This window comes from Mastigoproctus giganteus, chromosome 9 (genome assembly GCF_048544385.1).
Source record: "Mastigoproctus giganteus isolate SK-2022 chromosome 9, ASM4854438v1, whole genome shotgun sequence".
Lineage (NCBI taxonomy): Eukaryota > Metazoa > Arthropoda > Arachnida > Uropygi > Thelyphonidae > Mastigoproctus > Mastigoproctus giganteus.
The window spans coordinates 184,285,488-184,304,157 of NC_143583.1; the positions used below are offsets into that span (position 1 = coordinate 184,285,488).

General features: G+C 38.9%; 1 protein-coding gene across 1 annotated transcript; it reads right to left on the reverse strand.

Annotated features, from left to right (window-relative positions):
* Positions 1-715: 715 nt before the first annotated feature.
* Positions 716-15,603, reverse strand: LOC150080935 (uncharacterized). The gene is made up of 3 exons (XM_090381195.1): positions 15,578-15,603; positions 4,701-4,791; positions 716-1,324 (listed from the first exon to the last, which is right to left on the reverse strand). Exons 2-3 carry the CDS (start codon positions 4,753-4,755, stop codon positions 762-764), a joined length of 618 nt encoding a protein of 205 aa, XP_090237321.1. The 5' UTR covers positions 4,756-4,791; positions 15,578-15,603; the 3' UTR covers positions 716-761.
* Positions 15,604-18,670: the final 3,067 nt, after the last annotated feature.

Here is an 18,670-nt window from a genome sequence, read left to right on the forward strand (position 1 = left end):
GCAAATTGAACCAAGGCTCGCTCAAACGCGTGTACATATGTACCTCGTGTCTCTAGGCTAACAAAATATGAAAACCACCTGAATAAGATCTGGAATGAGGTTTCATGGCGAAGTGCACAGGTGACTGCGGTTTCCATGCTGCAGTACCTCTTGCGAAGTTAACCGGGGGGCAAGAACGATTGTTATTTAAACTGTGATTAACAGATTTATAAAAAACCTTAATCTTACGAAGAAATAATACATAGGTGAGTTACAGAAAACACATCAGTTGCCATTCTCTCTCTCGTGATATGTGATTTAGGGGTTGGCGAAAATTCCGAACCAGTATGCATATTTTGCTTCTTGTAATACAGTATTTCGTAATATTTTAGCTTACTGTCACAGACTTGAAGCTCAAATTAAAATGTAGAAAAAATGCCGAAGTTTAATAGCATAAATAGCAATACAAACAATCTCTCTCTCTCTCTCTTTCAGAAAAGGAAAGTTCATTTGTTCAACTTTTAATATAACTTTTTTTTTTTTATGAAAGTGTTATTTCAAGTTTTTAATTTTTGTTATTAGGAACATGTTGAATGACGGATATTGTAACATTTTGAAGGTAACATTAACTTAAATGGGATTAAATTAGGGGTGGTCATTTATTTATTACTGTGTAAGCAAGGTTGAGAATACTTTTTAACTCAAAGTACAATTGAAATATTATTTATTTATAAAACCAGATGTCTTTGAGACATTGTATCACACCACATGCCATTCGTGGTCTAAGATGGGAAGGCATACCATTTCATCTGATCACGAAATGATTTCGTAACTTCCTTTTCTAACAAATTGCGCATTTGCCATCCACACCACTTACCATATTGAGCAGCAGCTTCTCTTATAGTGTCCTTATAAAAACCGGTAGAACTCATCGTGCGAATTTGAAACCCTGAAACTCCAGTCAAAGTAAAGACATCCAGTTTGGGATTGAAGGACCCCTTGGATTTGGTGAGTGCTGCGAACATGGAAATTTGGTCAACTTTTCCTTCAAAATCGCCTTTGAAAGAGATCATCGTTTTCTTGATTTTGTATTTTGCTTTCAGTGTTACTCCACTTATGGATATGTTGATAAATGTCTTGATGGTTCCGTCTGTAGCATTAGCTACCACACAGTTACCCTCACGACGAAGTCGGGAAAGTCCATAGATGACACCATTTTTAAATTTTACATCGACTTTTGTTTTTGTTACTTTCATATCTTCCAGATTAAAAGGATCGATCTTCTTTTGATCAGAACGCACATTGAGGATTATTTTATCAACGTAATTATTAACTTTGTTGACATCTGAAAAGAAATACTGTTATTAGTTTCACGTACAGGTTACACATGGTTTTTAAAAGTATTTCAGAAATAAATCGAAGATATGTGGAAATAAATGGCAGTATTTTACTGATTGCATTCAAATACTAAATTGTGTACAGTGTTGCTTCCCACTAAAATCCCCACTCATCACAAATTTTGCCAGGCTTGGAGTTGCATACAGGAATAAGTAATTATCCACGATGTCAAATAAGACGTGCTTTTGAGCCGTGATTTCGTAACTAATATTGTATATAATTGTATTTTAAAAGAATAACACAAAATCATTTTTAAACGGTATGAGAGAAAAGTTGAAAATTTCTTTCACATACAGCATTACAAATTTCGCATCTTGGATGAACGTACACAACTCCAGATACTGGAAGGCAGTACTGTAACCAGTGCACGCTACTGTACTGAGATAATCCTTCCCCATGTGCGTCGTTCCGAGGTGCCATTGGCCCCGAGTTTGTGTTTATGGATGATAACGCTACACCCCATCGCACTGCAGCTGTTGATATGCTTTTGGAAAGTGAAGATATTGTTCGTATGGATTGGCCTGCTCATTCCACCAATCTAAATTCCATCGAACACATATGGGACGCTCTGGGGAGACGCCTAGCGGCACGTCCACACCCACCAGAAAATGTTCACCAGCTGAATCGTGAGGAATGGACGATGTTACCGCAAGAACTTATCAACAACATTGCTCTAAGTATGGACAGGCGGTGCAAAGCCTGCATCGACATTAGGGGTAGCCATATCTCCTACTGAGGACCACCTCTTCCCTTTGTTCCATCTTTGGCAGTGATGCATCTGTACCATGGCAGCCAGTGCAATGTTGCCATTTTTGAATAAAATCCTTCTATACCGTTTTGTTTCCATTGTTGTGTCAGTGTTGTTTCCGTCAGTATTTCTGTACCTCACGAGGTTCCTTTGGTATGCTTTTCCCATATTCAGGCCACTCCTACAGGTGACAACCTGACTGGTCCTTAAGTTTTGCCCACCATTGTAATATGAATAAAGGGATGGCTAAGTGGTATGAGACAAATAGAATGATTATAAATGGTCACTGCCCTTCTTGGACTAATGTGATGAGTGGAATTGAAGTCGTCGGTGATGGGGGCCCCTTATTGTTTTAATATTTGCTAATGTTATTGATGTTGGTATTTTAAGTTCGATGCCTAAGTTCGCCGATGATACAAAAGTAGGCAAAGTCGACCACTATTCCTGTGAAAGTTCACAACGTCTGCCTACTGTTATTCCGAGAAGGCTCACTTTGTCAAAAACCTTTTGGTGACCAGCTAGGCCATCCAAAATACATTCAACTTGTGAAAAACAATTAGACATTTTGTTTCTGGATATCCAAGCAGCTTTCTACACAATTAACACCATGGAGTTAGTCAATGTCTTGCAACATTAATTTAGAATCGAAGGAAACACTCTGGCTATTCACAGTCAATTGCTTGGCAGCATGCATATTTTTATCCTCCACAAAACAGAAAGAATTAGAACCTCAGTCGGTATGCCACAAGGAGGAGGAGGAGGAGCACCTTCTTCCTGGTTTTTTGCCACACTCCTGCAGCCCTTGCAAAACACCACAACTTCCTTACATACTCCGATGATCTAAAGCTGCTCAATATTCCTGATGAGCAATGCCCAATATCACAGTTTCCTGATGAAAACGTAGGCTTATTTATAAGTTTTAGAATATTTCTTCTAAAGTAACTTATTCTGAATATTTCAGAACGTCATGAAAGAACTGTAAGATTATCATTGCCTGGGGCTAAAGCTGAACCCACAGAAAGCAGCCGAGATTATTTTGACAAGAAGGAGGGCAAAAATTAATTTACATTGATTATCAATGAAACCATCATTAAAAAGGTTCTTTCACACAATTTGAGGCTGAAGTGGAGTGAAGGGCTAACCTTCAGGGACCACTTCAGTGTGGTCAGACAAAACGCTAGTACCTCTCTGGGCAATTCGTCAGGATTTGATCGGTTTTGGATTTCCTTGTATAATGCATCTATAGAAAAAAATCCAAAGAGATCAAGACCATCTGTGCTTTGGTTTGGAGCTCCCTCAATGCTCAGCTCAGCTCAACAGTTTTTTTTTTTTTTTTGGTGGGAAACTGGTTCCTGAGATAGCTAAACAGAGTGATGGGCAACCCGTTTACCAGCTCCCGAAGCTTACTGTAAATCTTTGAATGAAACCCTGGAAAACCATCAACGAGGAGAACCTATGCACCCTGAGACAACTCATCAATGGCCAAATGAACTTAGCATTAGCAATAGCAGAGGCATATGATGCAAGCTTATACAGCATCAGCAAAAAAAAAAAAAAAAAAAAAAAAACACTATTCCATTTCTTCAATCCATTCGCTCCAAAACTTTGTCTATTTCGTCCTTGAATTTATTTAACTATAAACTTCCATAACGACAGATGAAAGTTTGTTCTAGCAATGAAATAGCTGGCTAAAGGCAAATTTCCGCACAATCTATTCTACAACTGTCTTTTCTCAATTTGAATTTATGCCGACTCAGGTTTGTAACCTAAGCAAGAGGAAGAATCCCATTAGCATTGAGCCTGCTAAAATTATTCAACGCCTTATACACCTCAATGAGATCACCTCGCGGGTGCCTAGTCTCCAGACGCTGCAATTTGCAGAACTTGAGCCTTTCTTGGTATGAGCACTCCTTTGTTTCCCCCTCACCAAACTTGTTGTCCTTCTCTGTACTCGTTCTGGCAACTCTACATCCTTCCTAAAATGAGGCCTCCAGACCTTCACGCAATACACAAGGCGTGGCCTGACCATTGTCTTATACAAAGGGATAATCACCTCCTTTTCTCTACTAGCAAAATTCCTATATATCATTGACAAGATCCCATGACATGCTCTGTCAGCCTGTCTCCACTGATTAGAAAACTTCATATCTGGCTGCACAATTATCCCCAGGTCTTTTTCATTCTCCACTACCCTGAGTGTAGTACCACACAGTTGGTACGTTTCTCTGGGGTTACTTTGGGGAACCTAGTCATTCCTGCGTGAACTCTTTCTAGCGTGAAATAAATCCTAAAGAGTTTGAATCAAAATAACCAACGTTAAAATTTAATTTCCTGAATGACTTCGGTTTACATATGAAAACAGAAGCTATCAGTGCATATCAATATTCAGGATTATGAAACACTTAATGTGTCCGGGTTCGACAAAACAAAAATAAAAAAAATAAAATAACATAAAATAAATATAAATAAATAAATAAAAACTAAGGTAGCAGCTCAGCTCCGTTCTGTTTATTCGTTGATCTTTTTACTGGCGGCTAATTTTCACAGAAGTTAAGGCATGCAAATCTGCTCTCACCTATTGAAAACGAAGGCACCAGAACTCCAAAGAGGCAGCACAATAACAGCTTCATATTACTTGATAGTCTCAATTAGATGGAAGCAGCGCTCTGAAAAAAAGAATGAAGTCATTGAACCAAAATCAATAAATTAAGGTTTAAAGTTAAAAAAAAAAAGTACTGATTATCAAAAATTTTCTGTCTTCACTACAAATAAAAGCACTGCCATTTAAGGAGAAGTATATTGCGCATTAAAGATAACCAGCAATAAACTTACCTTGCTTCTTCCTAGTGAACATGCTTCTAAAGTGTAGTGTAAGACTGAAGCAACGTGTGGTAATTTGCTTTTTTTTTTTTTTTTTTTTTTTGTAGTTGTTGGCGCTTAGGCTTCTGTGGCCATAATGCCCCTCCCAAGGTTTTTGCAGTACTTTGATCCAAGCCCGAGGCGGGAATCGAACCCGCGACCTTTGGGTTGCCAGGTAGACCCTTTACCCACCTGGCTAGCCCGGTCGGCAGTAATTTGCTTCACAGTACGTTTAATAATTCTGTAACTTAGTTTGCAGGCTACTTAAAAGAAATTAGCCTTTTGTATCAACAAATTTATTTTTCTAATATTATTTATTTATTTATTTTTATTATCATTTGCAATGAATTAATAATTTTTATTTTATTGATAACATTAATTTTTATTTTATTGATAATTTTATTGTAGTGATTAAAACTGTTTTTAATCACTACATAAACTCCAGAAGTTTCCATCCCTCAGCATGTTTTATTGCATTTCCTGCTAGATGTACTCCATATAAAGTTCGGAAGCGAAGTAGTAATTACCATTAACCGACAAAATTTTTTTTTCGTCATACCTCTGGAACGAAAGTTGGTTAAGCTGAACGAAATCAATGTCCTGATTATGAAAATGTCAATCTTTTATCTCTGTCACGTCTACATCAAAAGATATACGCATTTTTTAAATTCCTTGTTTTTATACAATATCAGCATGCATGGTTGTAATTATTACACACAATATATGTTACTTACACAATTCAAAAATTGTAGATCTCTTAAAATACCATTTATAACTGACACAATATAATAGCGTAGCTTAATTTAATTTATTATGGTACTCACCTTTTTATAATCTGCATTGATATTGGAATAAAATGGATGATAATTTTAAATTTAAGTTAGCGTGAATAAGTTAGGATTTAAAAACAGAATTAAAATGTGCGCAAGGAAGTAGAAGTGCACGTCTTCGTCCTTGGTTGTCAATGCAGAAATTTGAAGTTGTGCACTTCTACTTCCTTGCGCACATTTTAATTCTGTTTTTAAATCCTAACTTATTCACGCTAACTTAAATTTAAAATTATCATCCATTTTATTCCAACATCAATGCAGATTATAAAAAGGTGAGTACCATAATAAATTAAATTAAGCTACGCTATTATATTGTGTCATGTGACTTAGACATATTTCCCACTCAATGATTCCCTTTTATACTCCAGATTGCTTTCCCGTTTAACAGTAATCTCCCATCATGACAGAGTCCCAGCGACCTTGGTATCGTTTTTCCATTGCAGATACATCCTGGTGGAAGCGCTCTTCTTGTTCATCACTGACATCTGCTAAGTTTTCAGGAAAGAAATCTGAAAACTGTTTTCAGATGGGAATGAAATGAAATGCATTTTCAATGACATTCGGCACCCCATGTTCTTGTTCAGCAGGTTCAGCAGGTTTGTCACCAGTTGCTCATAGTTCTCTTCTTTTCTCTTTCCGAGGAATTCGTGTACCACAGCCTTGAAAGATCTTCATGCAGCCAGTTCGACATCATTCAGATTTTTTTGAAATTTTTCATCTTTTAGGAGCTTTCTTATTTGAGGACCTATGAAAATTCCTTCCTTCAGCTTTGCATGAGATAAATTTGGAAACATTTTCAGTAAATATGCGAATCCTCTGCTTTCTTTATCCAGTGCCTTAGTGAACTTCTTAATCAGTCCAAGCTTGATGTGTAAAGGGGGTAGAAAAACCTTTTGTGGATCAACCAATGGAACATACTTTACATTGCTTTTGCCGGGAATATATTCATCTCTCTCTTGTCCCAGTGTTGTACGACGTAGTGTTTGGCTGTTGCATGACTATCCCACAAACACAGGAAACAACAGTATTCAATGACACATGCTGTTGTGAAGTATTTAGTGACGCCACACCTTGCAACCCAACAAGCAGTCCAATCACTCTGAGATCACCACAAAAGTCATTGTAACGTATAGCAGCAAGAATCTGGGACATACTGTCGTATGTTTCTTTCAGGCAAACAGCATGAACAAGAGGATTTGATGGTAAAGTATTTCCATTATGAAGCAATACTGCTTTCAAACTTAGCTTTGACGCATCAATGAACAAACGCAATTCAGAGGTATTGTGATCAATGTTCAGTTCGTGCATAAGACCAACGACGTCTTTGCAGACACACATGTTGTTTTCCATTGCAAAATATCTTGAAAAACTCTAACATATAGAGTGCTAGACAGAAACACATTGGCCTCAGGGCATCTCCTTGAAAGATTCCTCTGGTAAAGATTAAAAGATGGTAAAGTATTTCCATTATGAAGCAATACTGCTTTCAAACTTTGCTTTGACGCATCAATGAACAAACGCAATTCGGAGGTATTGTGATCAATGTTCAGTTCGTGCATAAGACCAACGACGTCTTTGCAGACACACATGTTGTTTTCCATTGCAAAATATCTTGAAAAACTCTAACATATAGAGTGCTAGACAGAAACACATTGGCCTCAGGGTATCTCCTTGAAAGATTCCTCTCCTGGTGATGGGGACAGGCTGGTTGTGATGCTCTCGACCTTTATGGTGGTACTCCATTTCGCCATCGTTGCTTCTAGGAAGTTTGTCACTGTCGGTTTGACTTTGTAGATCTTCACCGTCTCTATTGGCCAGCTATGAGGCACGAAGTCGAAGGCCTTGCAGTAATAGATGAAGACTGCGTACAGGTTGCGCCGCTTCTTATAGGATTGCTCTATAACTGCAACACCTATGGTTATAACTGTGTCTATGGTGATTGGCCTGTATTTCACCGGATTTCTTGTATTTTGGTCTTTAGGCTTCAGATATGTGATTCCTTGAGTGAGAAACTTCGGGATTGTCTCTGAGTGCCTTATCATTTGGGTGAACTGCTCTGCTAGCTGCTTGTGTGTGTAAGTGAGCTTCTTGTACCACTACGTTACCTATTCCTGTGTTCGCCAGTTGTGGGAGTTCCTGATCGACTGTTTTACTTATTCCTCTCGAATCTCCCACTCTCTCATCTCTTGAACGTCTTTGGTTTTTTTTCCGTTCTAGTTCTATCCAGGAGGCTCGGCTATTATGTCTTTCTTCACTGCTCCATATGTTTCCCCAGAGCTCATCGATCGTCTTCTGCTGAGATAGTCGTTTCCGTCTTTGTCTTCTCCTAGACTCCTGTGCTCGGCTCTTTGGTCCTCATCGAATATTCGGTTGTTTATTTTTCTCTGGGAGCTCTCTTGTATTGTTGTAGTCTCGTGCTGAATGTGATGAGGTTCTGCTTCAGTGTGTCAAAGTATTCCCGTATTATCTGATTTTTGGTCTCGTGCTTGCTGTGGACGCTGTCTCTCTCAAATATGTTTTTCACTTTTCCAATCAATTTCTTACTCCTATTACCCTGTTGTTACTAGGTCAATTGGCTTACATTGACTCTTAATTCTTCTGTCTTCTGCTGAGGTCTTCTTTCCCATACTGGTGGTTCCCTCTTTTTTTTCGGTTCCTCTGCTCTGGTTTCTCCTTTCTCTTCCATTAATCCTAGTTGCTTCTATGCTAGCATGGTATATGACTGTGTGGATGGCCTCCACACAGCCGTGTACTGTGCTGCACCACGATGTTGCACCATTGTTATCGAGGTAATGTGGTATTATTTGCCGATTGAGGTGGTTTTGACTCTCCACAGCATTCTATGGGCCTCTGCTTCAGTATCACATGGGTCTTTGTGGGGGCCATTCCTTCGAATTCTGTTAGGGCCTTCCATTCTTTTTCTATTCTGAATATCATGACCTCGTCTCTTTCCACTTCAGCTACTCTGGTTCCGTGTTGTCCATACTCGTTGTTCTTTGTAGTTGATCGCCCACGTCCTGCTTGATTTTTTCCATGATTGCAAGAGCTATTAAGTTCTTCATGACGATGGTCCTTTTCTGGTCGCTGTCCAGTGACCTGAATATACGGGAATCGTTCCAACAACTTGTTATGTAGTCTCGACCTGTACATTGCCATATCGGTCTCTAGATTGGTTATTTTGTAGTATGATCGCATGATGTATGTATTCATTTCGATGCTCCACTTGATGCGTTGGTGTTTTCTTCTTTCCTGGGTGGTCACTAGCAGAGTTGTACAGGAAGCATTTCCAGTTGGTGGGGCTGGATGGTCTTGCTCTTCTCTTGGGTAGCCATATGGGGGGACAGCACCACTTGCCCCACTGTCTTCCTCGGGAGACTTTTCGAGCCGACCAGTCTAAGGCCTGAACTCGAGTGACTTTATCCTGTACCATACTCGATGCAGTATGATTATTATTTCTCTTCATCATCATCTATCCAAAGAGGTGGACCGTTTTAGCTTCGCCTTATGTCCAATGGTAGTACTAATTATTGGGGGTGACACTAGATGGCGCCACAATTGGTCTTAGCTGTTACCCCGACCTTGGGGAAGCTAGGTCCCCTGGAACAGCTTTCGCGATGTTTATTATTTTTTATTATTTTTTTTTTTTTTTCATTTTATTATTATTATATTTTATTACTATTATCATTATACCAGTCTCCCAGCATGATGCATGCCGCATTCGCTTCCACTGGTACTCCAGTGCGTAATCACTGGGCCATCGCGCCTATTATTATTATTATTGTTGCTCTTATATTATTTCTCCTGACTGGGGGATTCCACAAAGTCAAACCGACGAGTACTGCTTCCAAGTACACAGAGTGGTTGTAAATGTCTGGTATTACTGTTGGTCGAGGAAATCTCTGACTGTCCTACAGGTGTTCAGGATTGCCACTTTCTGGAGTTCCTTGTAGGTGTTCTCTGGGAGACCTATTGCTACTAGACTGCTATGTAGAGTCTTTGGTACCATACCGGTAGTTGACACCATGATCGGGATGGTCGATACTTCTTGCATATGCCACATCTCCTTGACCTCATGTCTCAGGTTCGTGTACTTCCTAATTTTTTCCTCATGGGTTTTCTGGACATTGCTAGTGTTGGACACCGCTATGTCAATCAAGTAGGTAGCCTTTTCCATCTTGTCCACAAGGGTTATGTCCGGTCTGTTGTGCAGGATGATCTTATCCGTTATTATGGCGCGGTTCCAGTACAGCTTGTGGGTTCGGGTCTCTAGTACTGCCTGGGGGTTCGTACTTGTAGTATGGTACACTTTCTTTGGTAAACTGGTATTTCCTCGCTAGCTTCTGATGTATTATTCTGGCTACCTGGTCGCGTCTATGAGTGTACACAGTCTGGGTGATCACCTTGCATTCTGCGGTGATGTGTTGGATAATTTCTGATGCCAGGTGGCATCGTCGACGTGTGTCATCTGACATTCCGGGCTCCTTTGCGATGTATTTTCTATAGTTTCTGGTGTTGATTACTTGGTCTTGGATGGCCAGCATGAATCCTTCAGTCTCGGGGAAGAGCGTCCCGCTTGTGAGCCATGCATTGGAAGCAATGTTATCGATGTGATCTTCTTTTTTTTTTATAAAAAAAAAAAAAGTGGTTGACACGATGATCGGGAGGGCCGTTACTTCTTGCATATGCCACGTCTCTTTGACCTCATGTCTCAGGTACGTGTAAAAGTAGAAAGTTTGACTTGGGATGCATGAAACATTTCATTTAGACACAACTCTTTGGTATGTTGTCACATTTCAGCTGATTCATATTTCGGTAGGTCTAAGAAGTCAGGAAGATCTCTTTTCGGTATGCTTCTTTATCACAGAGTTTTTCAGCATCTATCTGAAGAGTGATAAATATTTTTTAGGCTACCAAGATTGTTGAGGATTGGACATAGTGGGAGATTTACTCCTCCGCAATGTCTAACAGTGGACAGTAAAAGGGTGGCCCGCAACTCTGTTAAGCCATCTCATGAGCCAGAACTCGATCCAAGGACGGACTTATAAATATGAATCAGGAACCGAGGACAAATTTGAGAGGCATACATTGGAATCGGAAGGACAGTTTAAAATGTACTTGGTCGTTAGATGAGGGTTCCTAATTGTTACACGTTCTTGTATAGCAGCCCATAGAGCAGCATATATTTTTGTCTTCATGTGAGCGAAGTGTTGAGCAAGGGTGAGTCTGTGGTCCCACTTGAGATCTAGGTCCAGATGAAAGTTCACTTTTGCCCCACTAGAGCGGTTCACAAAGATCGATATGTCATTTTCTTTTGCTAGTTAGTTACGGTCATTTGGGCAGACTTCTGTGTATTAATACGGAGTGCCATCCAGAAAGCTCTCAAATTCTTGTATTTTGCTATTTGCCATTTGGTAAATACGTTTTGCTGATTCGTGGTCTTGGGACGTGATGAAGTATTTCACATCGTCAGCATATGTTATAAAATTACATTTCTGAGCAAGACGCTGCTCCAGGGCGGCCGCAAAAAACGTTAGTCGAAAGAACTCCTTCCTGTGAAGCAAGATTGTAGCTTTTGGTGCCTAATAGGACGTTGTCTTTGTTCGAGCAGGCTGCTTATAATGCTTAACAAATTTCCTCTTATATTAAAATAATTCCTTAAAATCTCAATAAGCGCAGCAATTGAGGTGCTGTCGTAGGCCACAGAAATATCCAAAAAAAAAAAAAAAAAAAAAAATCTTGGGAACCTGGATGCGAAAGGGGTTAAGGGGCCTCGTTTGTTTATGTTGAGACTTTGATGGCTCCCTCAATTGGAGCCCTCATAGAGTGATCAATATATCTCCCCATTTGTTTTTTCTCGTTTAGTGTTATCTGCACGCGAAAAAGGGTTTCCAATAAGTTATTGTTGATCTCGCTGAAATGACTCAGTTCAAATATGGCGATCTATAATAGGTGAAGCAATATTGGTTGATGGTAGGAAGCAATGCTCTTTCAAATACTTTCTGTAGGGTATAACTAACAGATATTGGTCTGTAATCCTTAGCTAATTTTGGGTCTCTAATCTTTGGTATGGGGGTTACAATGTAATTTTTCCATGCTTGCGGGAACACTCCTGATTTGATTATTTCCTGATAGATGTGTAGGACAGTGAGTGGACAGAAATCATGGGATATCTATCTAGTAACTAGTAGGCCTACCTTTGCGTGGTAGCACAGTGGTATCGTCACCGTCCTCCCCACACTGGGTGGAAAAGGCCCAGCGGTTTGAATCCCGTCGATGGCGCGAGGAAATTTAATGAGCTTTTTCACTCCGTGGGTGAGTTAGTTGGTCTCAGGCGTAGATAGCAAGGTTCCCTCCCCCCCGGTAACTCGGGTTTTTCATCCAGCAAAACAGGAAAATCGACCGTAGAACACACGCAATTTACCAACATAATACATAATGCACAGCAGATGAATTTATTATTTGTTTATTCGGGTGGCCTAAAAATAATAATTTGGTTTTTTTTTTTTTAGTAGGCCCACCTTTCCCCCTCCAATAAGGGCAGTCACACGGTGAGACATTGAGTCCTCTAGTTCACGAAAGCATTCCACAGGTATTTCCATCCATGCTTACTGCACTGCTGTCCATAATTCCGTCGCATTCCTGGGTGGAGGATCAAAAGCTCGAACGGACCTTTCCACAGCATCCCAAAGATGCTCCACAGGGTTCATGTCCGATGAACGGGGAGGCCATTCCGTGGTGGTAAAATCTGCAGAATGCTCGTCGAACGACGTTCTAGTCACCATGGCTCTGTGGGGAGGAGCATTGCCCTGCCGGAAGAGTCCATTGCCCTGTGGCTGCACGATGACCATGAAGGGATGCTGATGGTCTGCAAGGATGGACACATAACCTGGATTCATTCAGAGATGCGTCTAGACGTACCAGAGTTCCCGAAGAGTGCCAGTTGAACATGCCCCAGACCATTACCGCCTGCCTGATCAGTTCCTTGTTGACATGACTGGTGCATAGCTTCGTGCGGTTTTCGCCAGATACGCACCCTCCCGTCCGCTCGAAATAACTGGAAAATGGATTCATCGGACCAGGATACCCATCTCCAATCAATCAGGGTCCAGTGCCGATGTTCTTTCCGCCAGTTGAGGCGTAGAGTCCTGTGTCATGGCGTTAGCAATGGGACTGTGTGGGTGGGTGGGTGGATCCCATAACCTATTGTGGCTAATGATGGTCTTGGTAGAGGTGTCTGGCACCTCCCTCGTTGAAGTCGGCAGTGATTTGTGCCACTGTCGCTCTCCGGTTAGCTGAAATAATGCGAGACAGACGTCGACGGCCACGTTCATCCTCCTCCTTTCTCCACCCACAGTGCCGTCCACAATGAAATGTTATACTGGAAATGGCGTATTCCTGATACACTTGTTCATACAGCCGAACGGGGATAGTGCAATTTCTATGCCACCTCCGGGATAGAGTAACCCATGCGTGGGCGACCCACTATCATTCCTCTTTCAAAGTCGATTAACTCACGACGTTTATCCATACTGACATCGAATTACCATCTACGTGAATGCAGTTATACAGTGTGTCTATATACCTGCCAAACAGTGAGTTCGCCTACTAGCGAGAAGGGGTAACAGCGCCGAGTTGCCCAGGAACTAAGAATCCCATGAATTCTGTCCTTTCAGTGTACATATATCAAAAAGCAATATTAAAACTCAAAGGTAATTTATTTTATTCAAGTATGTACGTTCATCACCGATGGATGCATTCGGGTGCGCTCCTGTTCATTCTGAGTCCTCTAGAGACCAAATATGTCTTTACTTATGGCACATATTTCACAGCGAACGTTTTACGAGAGATGGAACTCCACATCTCTGTGGTACTGGGGCTTCGAGAAAATAGGGATACGGGTTAGCTAACCTGTCTCCTGGATAGCTACCATAAGTTATAGAAAGGAAGAAATTGTATGGGTAAAGCAGGCGCAGTGTTCAGGGTCGTCTTCTCGATTAGGCACTGTGCCTATCTATGAAATTTTTAGGTTATAAAAATAAATAAATAAATAAATAAAGTAGGGCTCGCAAAGAGTATAATTCAAATAGAATACAAAGATTTAATTGAACAGTACAATTATATAAAATAATTATTAAATATAAATTTCTGATATATTCTTTCTTCTGCTTTTCTGTTAGCACAATCATTGACAATGTCATCAAAGTTCGTAATGCTGGAATAAGTGTCGTATAAATAACTTCAGTACTAAATTTATAGAAAACGCTTCAATTTTTTTTAAAAACAAAAAATTAGATTTAACGCAGGAACATTTTAATGTTTGACGTAATGTAGTGAATTCTCATAATGATGAGCACTTGGGCCTATGAACACCGAAAAATAGTATCACTCCTTCCAATGAGGCTTTTTCTCAGTGGCCGATGTTGGCTCTCGATGCCATTGGTGTGGTAAACGGAAATGGTCCAAGAATCTGCGCGTCGGTAGCGCACATCCGCATAAAAAAAGTGCCATAATAAAAAAAATAATAATAATCAAACTGGCCTACAGCGCGTACTTTTACTGTTTAATTATATCGCTTTAATCACATTTACTTTATTCCAATTATATGGCAGTTTTTATCTAAATAGCCTTTATCTAGTTTTAATAAATTATTTTTGGTTTTAAAATATTGCCTTCTGATATGTTCTTCGGTTTGGTGAGCATACAGATGCATTTTTATCATGGAATGAAGACATGTTGCGAAAAAAGCAATATATCAAGAATGTCAGTGCAATGGTTGCGTGCATTTTTATTTATTTCGCTAACAATTAATTATTTTTTCAGTAAAGTTCCTTGTATTGTAAGAAAATGGATTTCATGTAGAGTGCATATAAACATAGAATATCTGCAGTTTACAAACTTATATACCGACGCCTCATGGCTTTAAATGCTTTTCTTTTACTTTAAAAAACATTAATGAGCATAAAAAAAAATACTGGGACAATGCCAAGGTCGACTATACCCCTGCCTACGATATGAAACTAATCTCCGTTCAATAGTCTTAAAATTTTCGGAAGTAATGCCTGAAATCTGGGGAGGCCAAGTCTTCCCTCCCTCCTTGAAACTTTGGTGAAGGTGAAGCAAATCATTATACAAACCATTATCCTATGTTGTAGGCGGTTTATGCATCAGGGTCCCGAGCTCGGGGGTTAGCGTAAGGAAAAGATAAAAATGAGAAAGTTACATGAAAAAATAAATATGTACCACAGCCGAAGTTCGTGATGATACAACACTGGTACTACAAACACGCCTTTTTTTTATTTATTTATTATTATTTTTTTAATCAATATTACTAATTTCCAAAGAGACTTAATCGGTAATCGAGATATACAAAAACAAATGCAAAACTAAAACATATTTTTGCTTTTCAAGCTATGCAATATGTTATTACAGACAATGGCAGATTAACGTATTTAGGATAACTGTTAATATAACAGTTTATAATAATTAGCGTATTTATTAATGCTAGGAATGTAAATGTACCCACAGGGGATAAATTTCCCTCGAAAAAATATTTTTATACTTTTATTTTTGCACACGTCCTTGATTAATGGATTTCAAAACTCGTTTTCTCACCTAAATTTATGGATTGCGGTATATGATACAGATTCTTACGATGCGCATTGGGAAATGAGCCATGAAAAATTAAATTAATATTACATGAAATTCAGGTCATCAAATATATTTAAACAAAAAATCTTTTAGAGAATAAAGCACTTTTACAAACCTGATGTGTGACAACTAGAACTAAAAATTCGTGCAGAATTCGCGTGTCTTATATACCTCGGATGTCCATGAATACGTATAGAAGCCAGTTGATACAGGTGTATCTACAAAAGGATTACAATGAATCCTGAGAATATTTCGCAGTACAGTTTCCTTATTTGATCATTTCGGGGTATTCTCTAATGAATACAAAAGAATGCATCTACGAAGATACAACGATGACAAAAAATTACGCAATAGGGAAGATCAATTTTTTCCTCCCTAATATATCCAAATTAAAACCAATGCCTTTTCTTCATTTACTAAATCATTGTAGTAAAATCTTGGTGTTCAATAGAACTAAAATGCTATAAGCATTTTATTGAAGCCTGTTGACAAACGAAAGCCAACGGATTTCTGTTTTCAAAAACTATAGTGCAGTTTAGGGTAAAATAATGACACTAATTTTAATTAGTATTAGAATACTTTTTTTTTGATCGTTGCATCTATTAAATATCCTTAAACATATGTAATTGTAGGGTTCAAATATTCATAGCTGGAATGCAGATAAGCTCTAGTTAAAACCCCGAGGGGAAAAAAAAAACACTCATGAGAATTTTATTATACTGCAGTTATAAAAGCGATAAAACATAAACGAAGATTTCATGAATTAAAAGCGATAAAAATAAAAAATAATACACATTGCTGTAGTAGCTTTCGGAGCGATGGATGGATACGGCCATGGGTGCCCCTGTTAGTGTCTTCATTGCCAGTATTATTATGGCGATGTTAGAAGAAGATATATTTCTGAATCTGCCAGTACCCATTGAGGTTCTAGCGGAGATATGTGTTAGGATGTCTACAAATTGCCGAGCTAGAGAGCGAGCAAGCAACAAGTATTTCGGGGTGCCTTCACATTGCCGAACGAGCAACAAGCTGCAAATTCTGGGACGCCGAGCTATCTGCGAATTCTGAAAAATTATATAAAGAATACGTTTTTTTTTTAGTGTATTCCCAATAAAGGAAAATTATTTTGTATTTATTTTGTTCTCTGCTTTTCGCATGCAACAACCAACTTGTAATGTTAAACGTGGCTTAAAAAAAAAAAAAAAAAATTCGAGCCAATCCAAATTTCATTAAAATTGGAGAAATAGAATATGCATACTTATTCTAAGAAATAAATTTATGAATCCTGGGCTGGCAGAAAAAACATTCGGAGAAAAGGCTCCTAATCCATTAGAGATTATCCCCCCTCCACATGCGTTCAAATATACTAATCCAGCGGTTCTCAAACTGTGCGCCGCGGCGCACTAGCATACGTGTATTTTTAAATTTTCGAGGGAAACACAGTGATACTGGACATCTGTCGGACACCGCGCGAACTGCTAGCTCGAGGTAGTTCACGGTTTCAACATGACTTATTAAGTTGTTTAGACCTTAATAAACGGAATTAATAAACTGAACTGTTAGGCAGAAGTGTCTAAAACACTCACTTATTAAAATTTCTGTTTAATTTTTCCATCTTTCATAAGATCAATCTGTTCACAAAAGCAATACTTCCACAATGAGAGGGGAAGGGGGTAGTTCAGTGCCCATGCGCAAAGGTTTCTCGCTCGAGAATTGGCGACATCGCTCGGTAGCTTGCTCACGCGTTCGCTGGCAATGTAGACTCCATTCAAACCAACGTGCAGTAAAACATCGCTCTGACATTCGCTAGTCATTGTGTAGGTACCCATTGCGGTAATTACTCGTGGATCTTAGATGCTGCTCCTTCCGTAGCTCAATTCGTTGTAATTCCGTATGCAGTTTTTTTTTTTTTTTTGTTTTTTTTATGAAAACCCCAAACACAAGAGGTATTAGAACCTATAGTACTTAATAAATACCGTGCATGGATTGTAGGTTGAGAAGATGAAAGAAGATATTTGTTGACATTAGACTTGAACTTCTGTAGATTGTAATTTTCAGGAAATACGTATGAAGGAAGGTTGTTCCAGAAAACGAAAGTTGAATGAATAAATGAAGAAGAAGAAAAGTTGGCTCTGTGTGTTTGAAGTTGGACAGTAAAAGAACATTGGCTGGTTGCGGCACGTATTCGGACTCCTTTGGAAGAGAGAGCCGGAACTATAGAAGCCAATTCAGAAGAACAGTGCCCATGGAAGTATCTATAGAAAAGGCATGCAGCAGAAATAGAATGTCTGTGAGTGGAGAGAATCTGTTACAGATGAGTCATTAATTAATCTAACTGCCCTCTTTTGAATGGAATCTAGTAGCCTGAGTGAAGTTTGGGGGGCATCAACCCAGATGTGGGAACAATATTCCATGCAGGGCCGGCCCGAGGTATATTTGTATCCCGAGCGGGGAGGTATTCCTGCTCCACCTTCTAGACAGAAAAAAATTAAGGTGTTTTTATTGAGTTAATATTTTTATTTTTGCTAGAGAAAAGTTAAAAAGACAAATGTAAACACAAAAAAAGACAACCAGAATATTTATAATGCTTTAATTGTCATATTAAAATATTAGCAATAAAAATTTTACAAAAGAGTCAATTTTTTATAATGACATTTATCAAAATACTAGCAGCGGAGTTGCAGTTACGCTTTGCCTTTAATTTATATAACAATAATAGTTTGTATAATTAAATTTCAGCCGCTCGTGTGGAAGAAATGGGATGCACATAGGATTGTAGCCAATCACCTATATTTATACCAAATTTCAAATCGGTATCCCATCTGGAAGTGGAAGGATTTGGAGACAGATTGAGACTTAACAAAACTTAATAGTAGATGCTTACAGAATAAATATAGGTTTTACATTACATTACAACAAGTTACATCAAAGCTATTTAAAAACACAAAACAAAAATTTTAAAAGAATTTTGTTATTAACAACAAATATCATATTTTTATCGAGTGCCAAACGAAATTCCTTTAATGCATTCCTTTTCTTGACTTTATATCAGAAAATCTATTAATGACATCGGTAAAATCCAAATCTGCAGCCACACCATTTTCAATTGATAGTATTGCTAATGAATTTAATCTTGCCTGCGAAATTGATGATCGCAAATATGTTTTAATTAGCTTTAATTTTCTAAAACTCCTTTCCCCACTTGCTA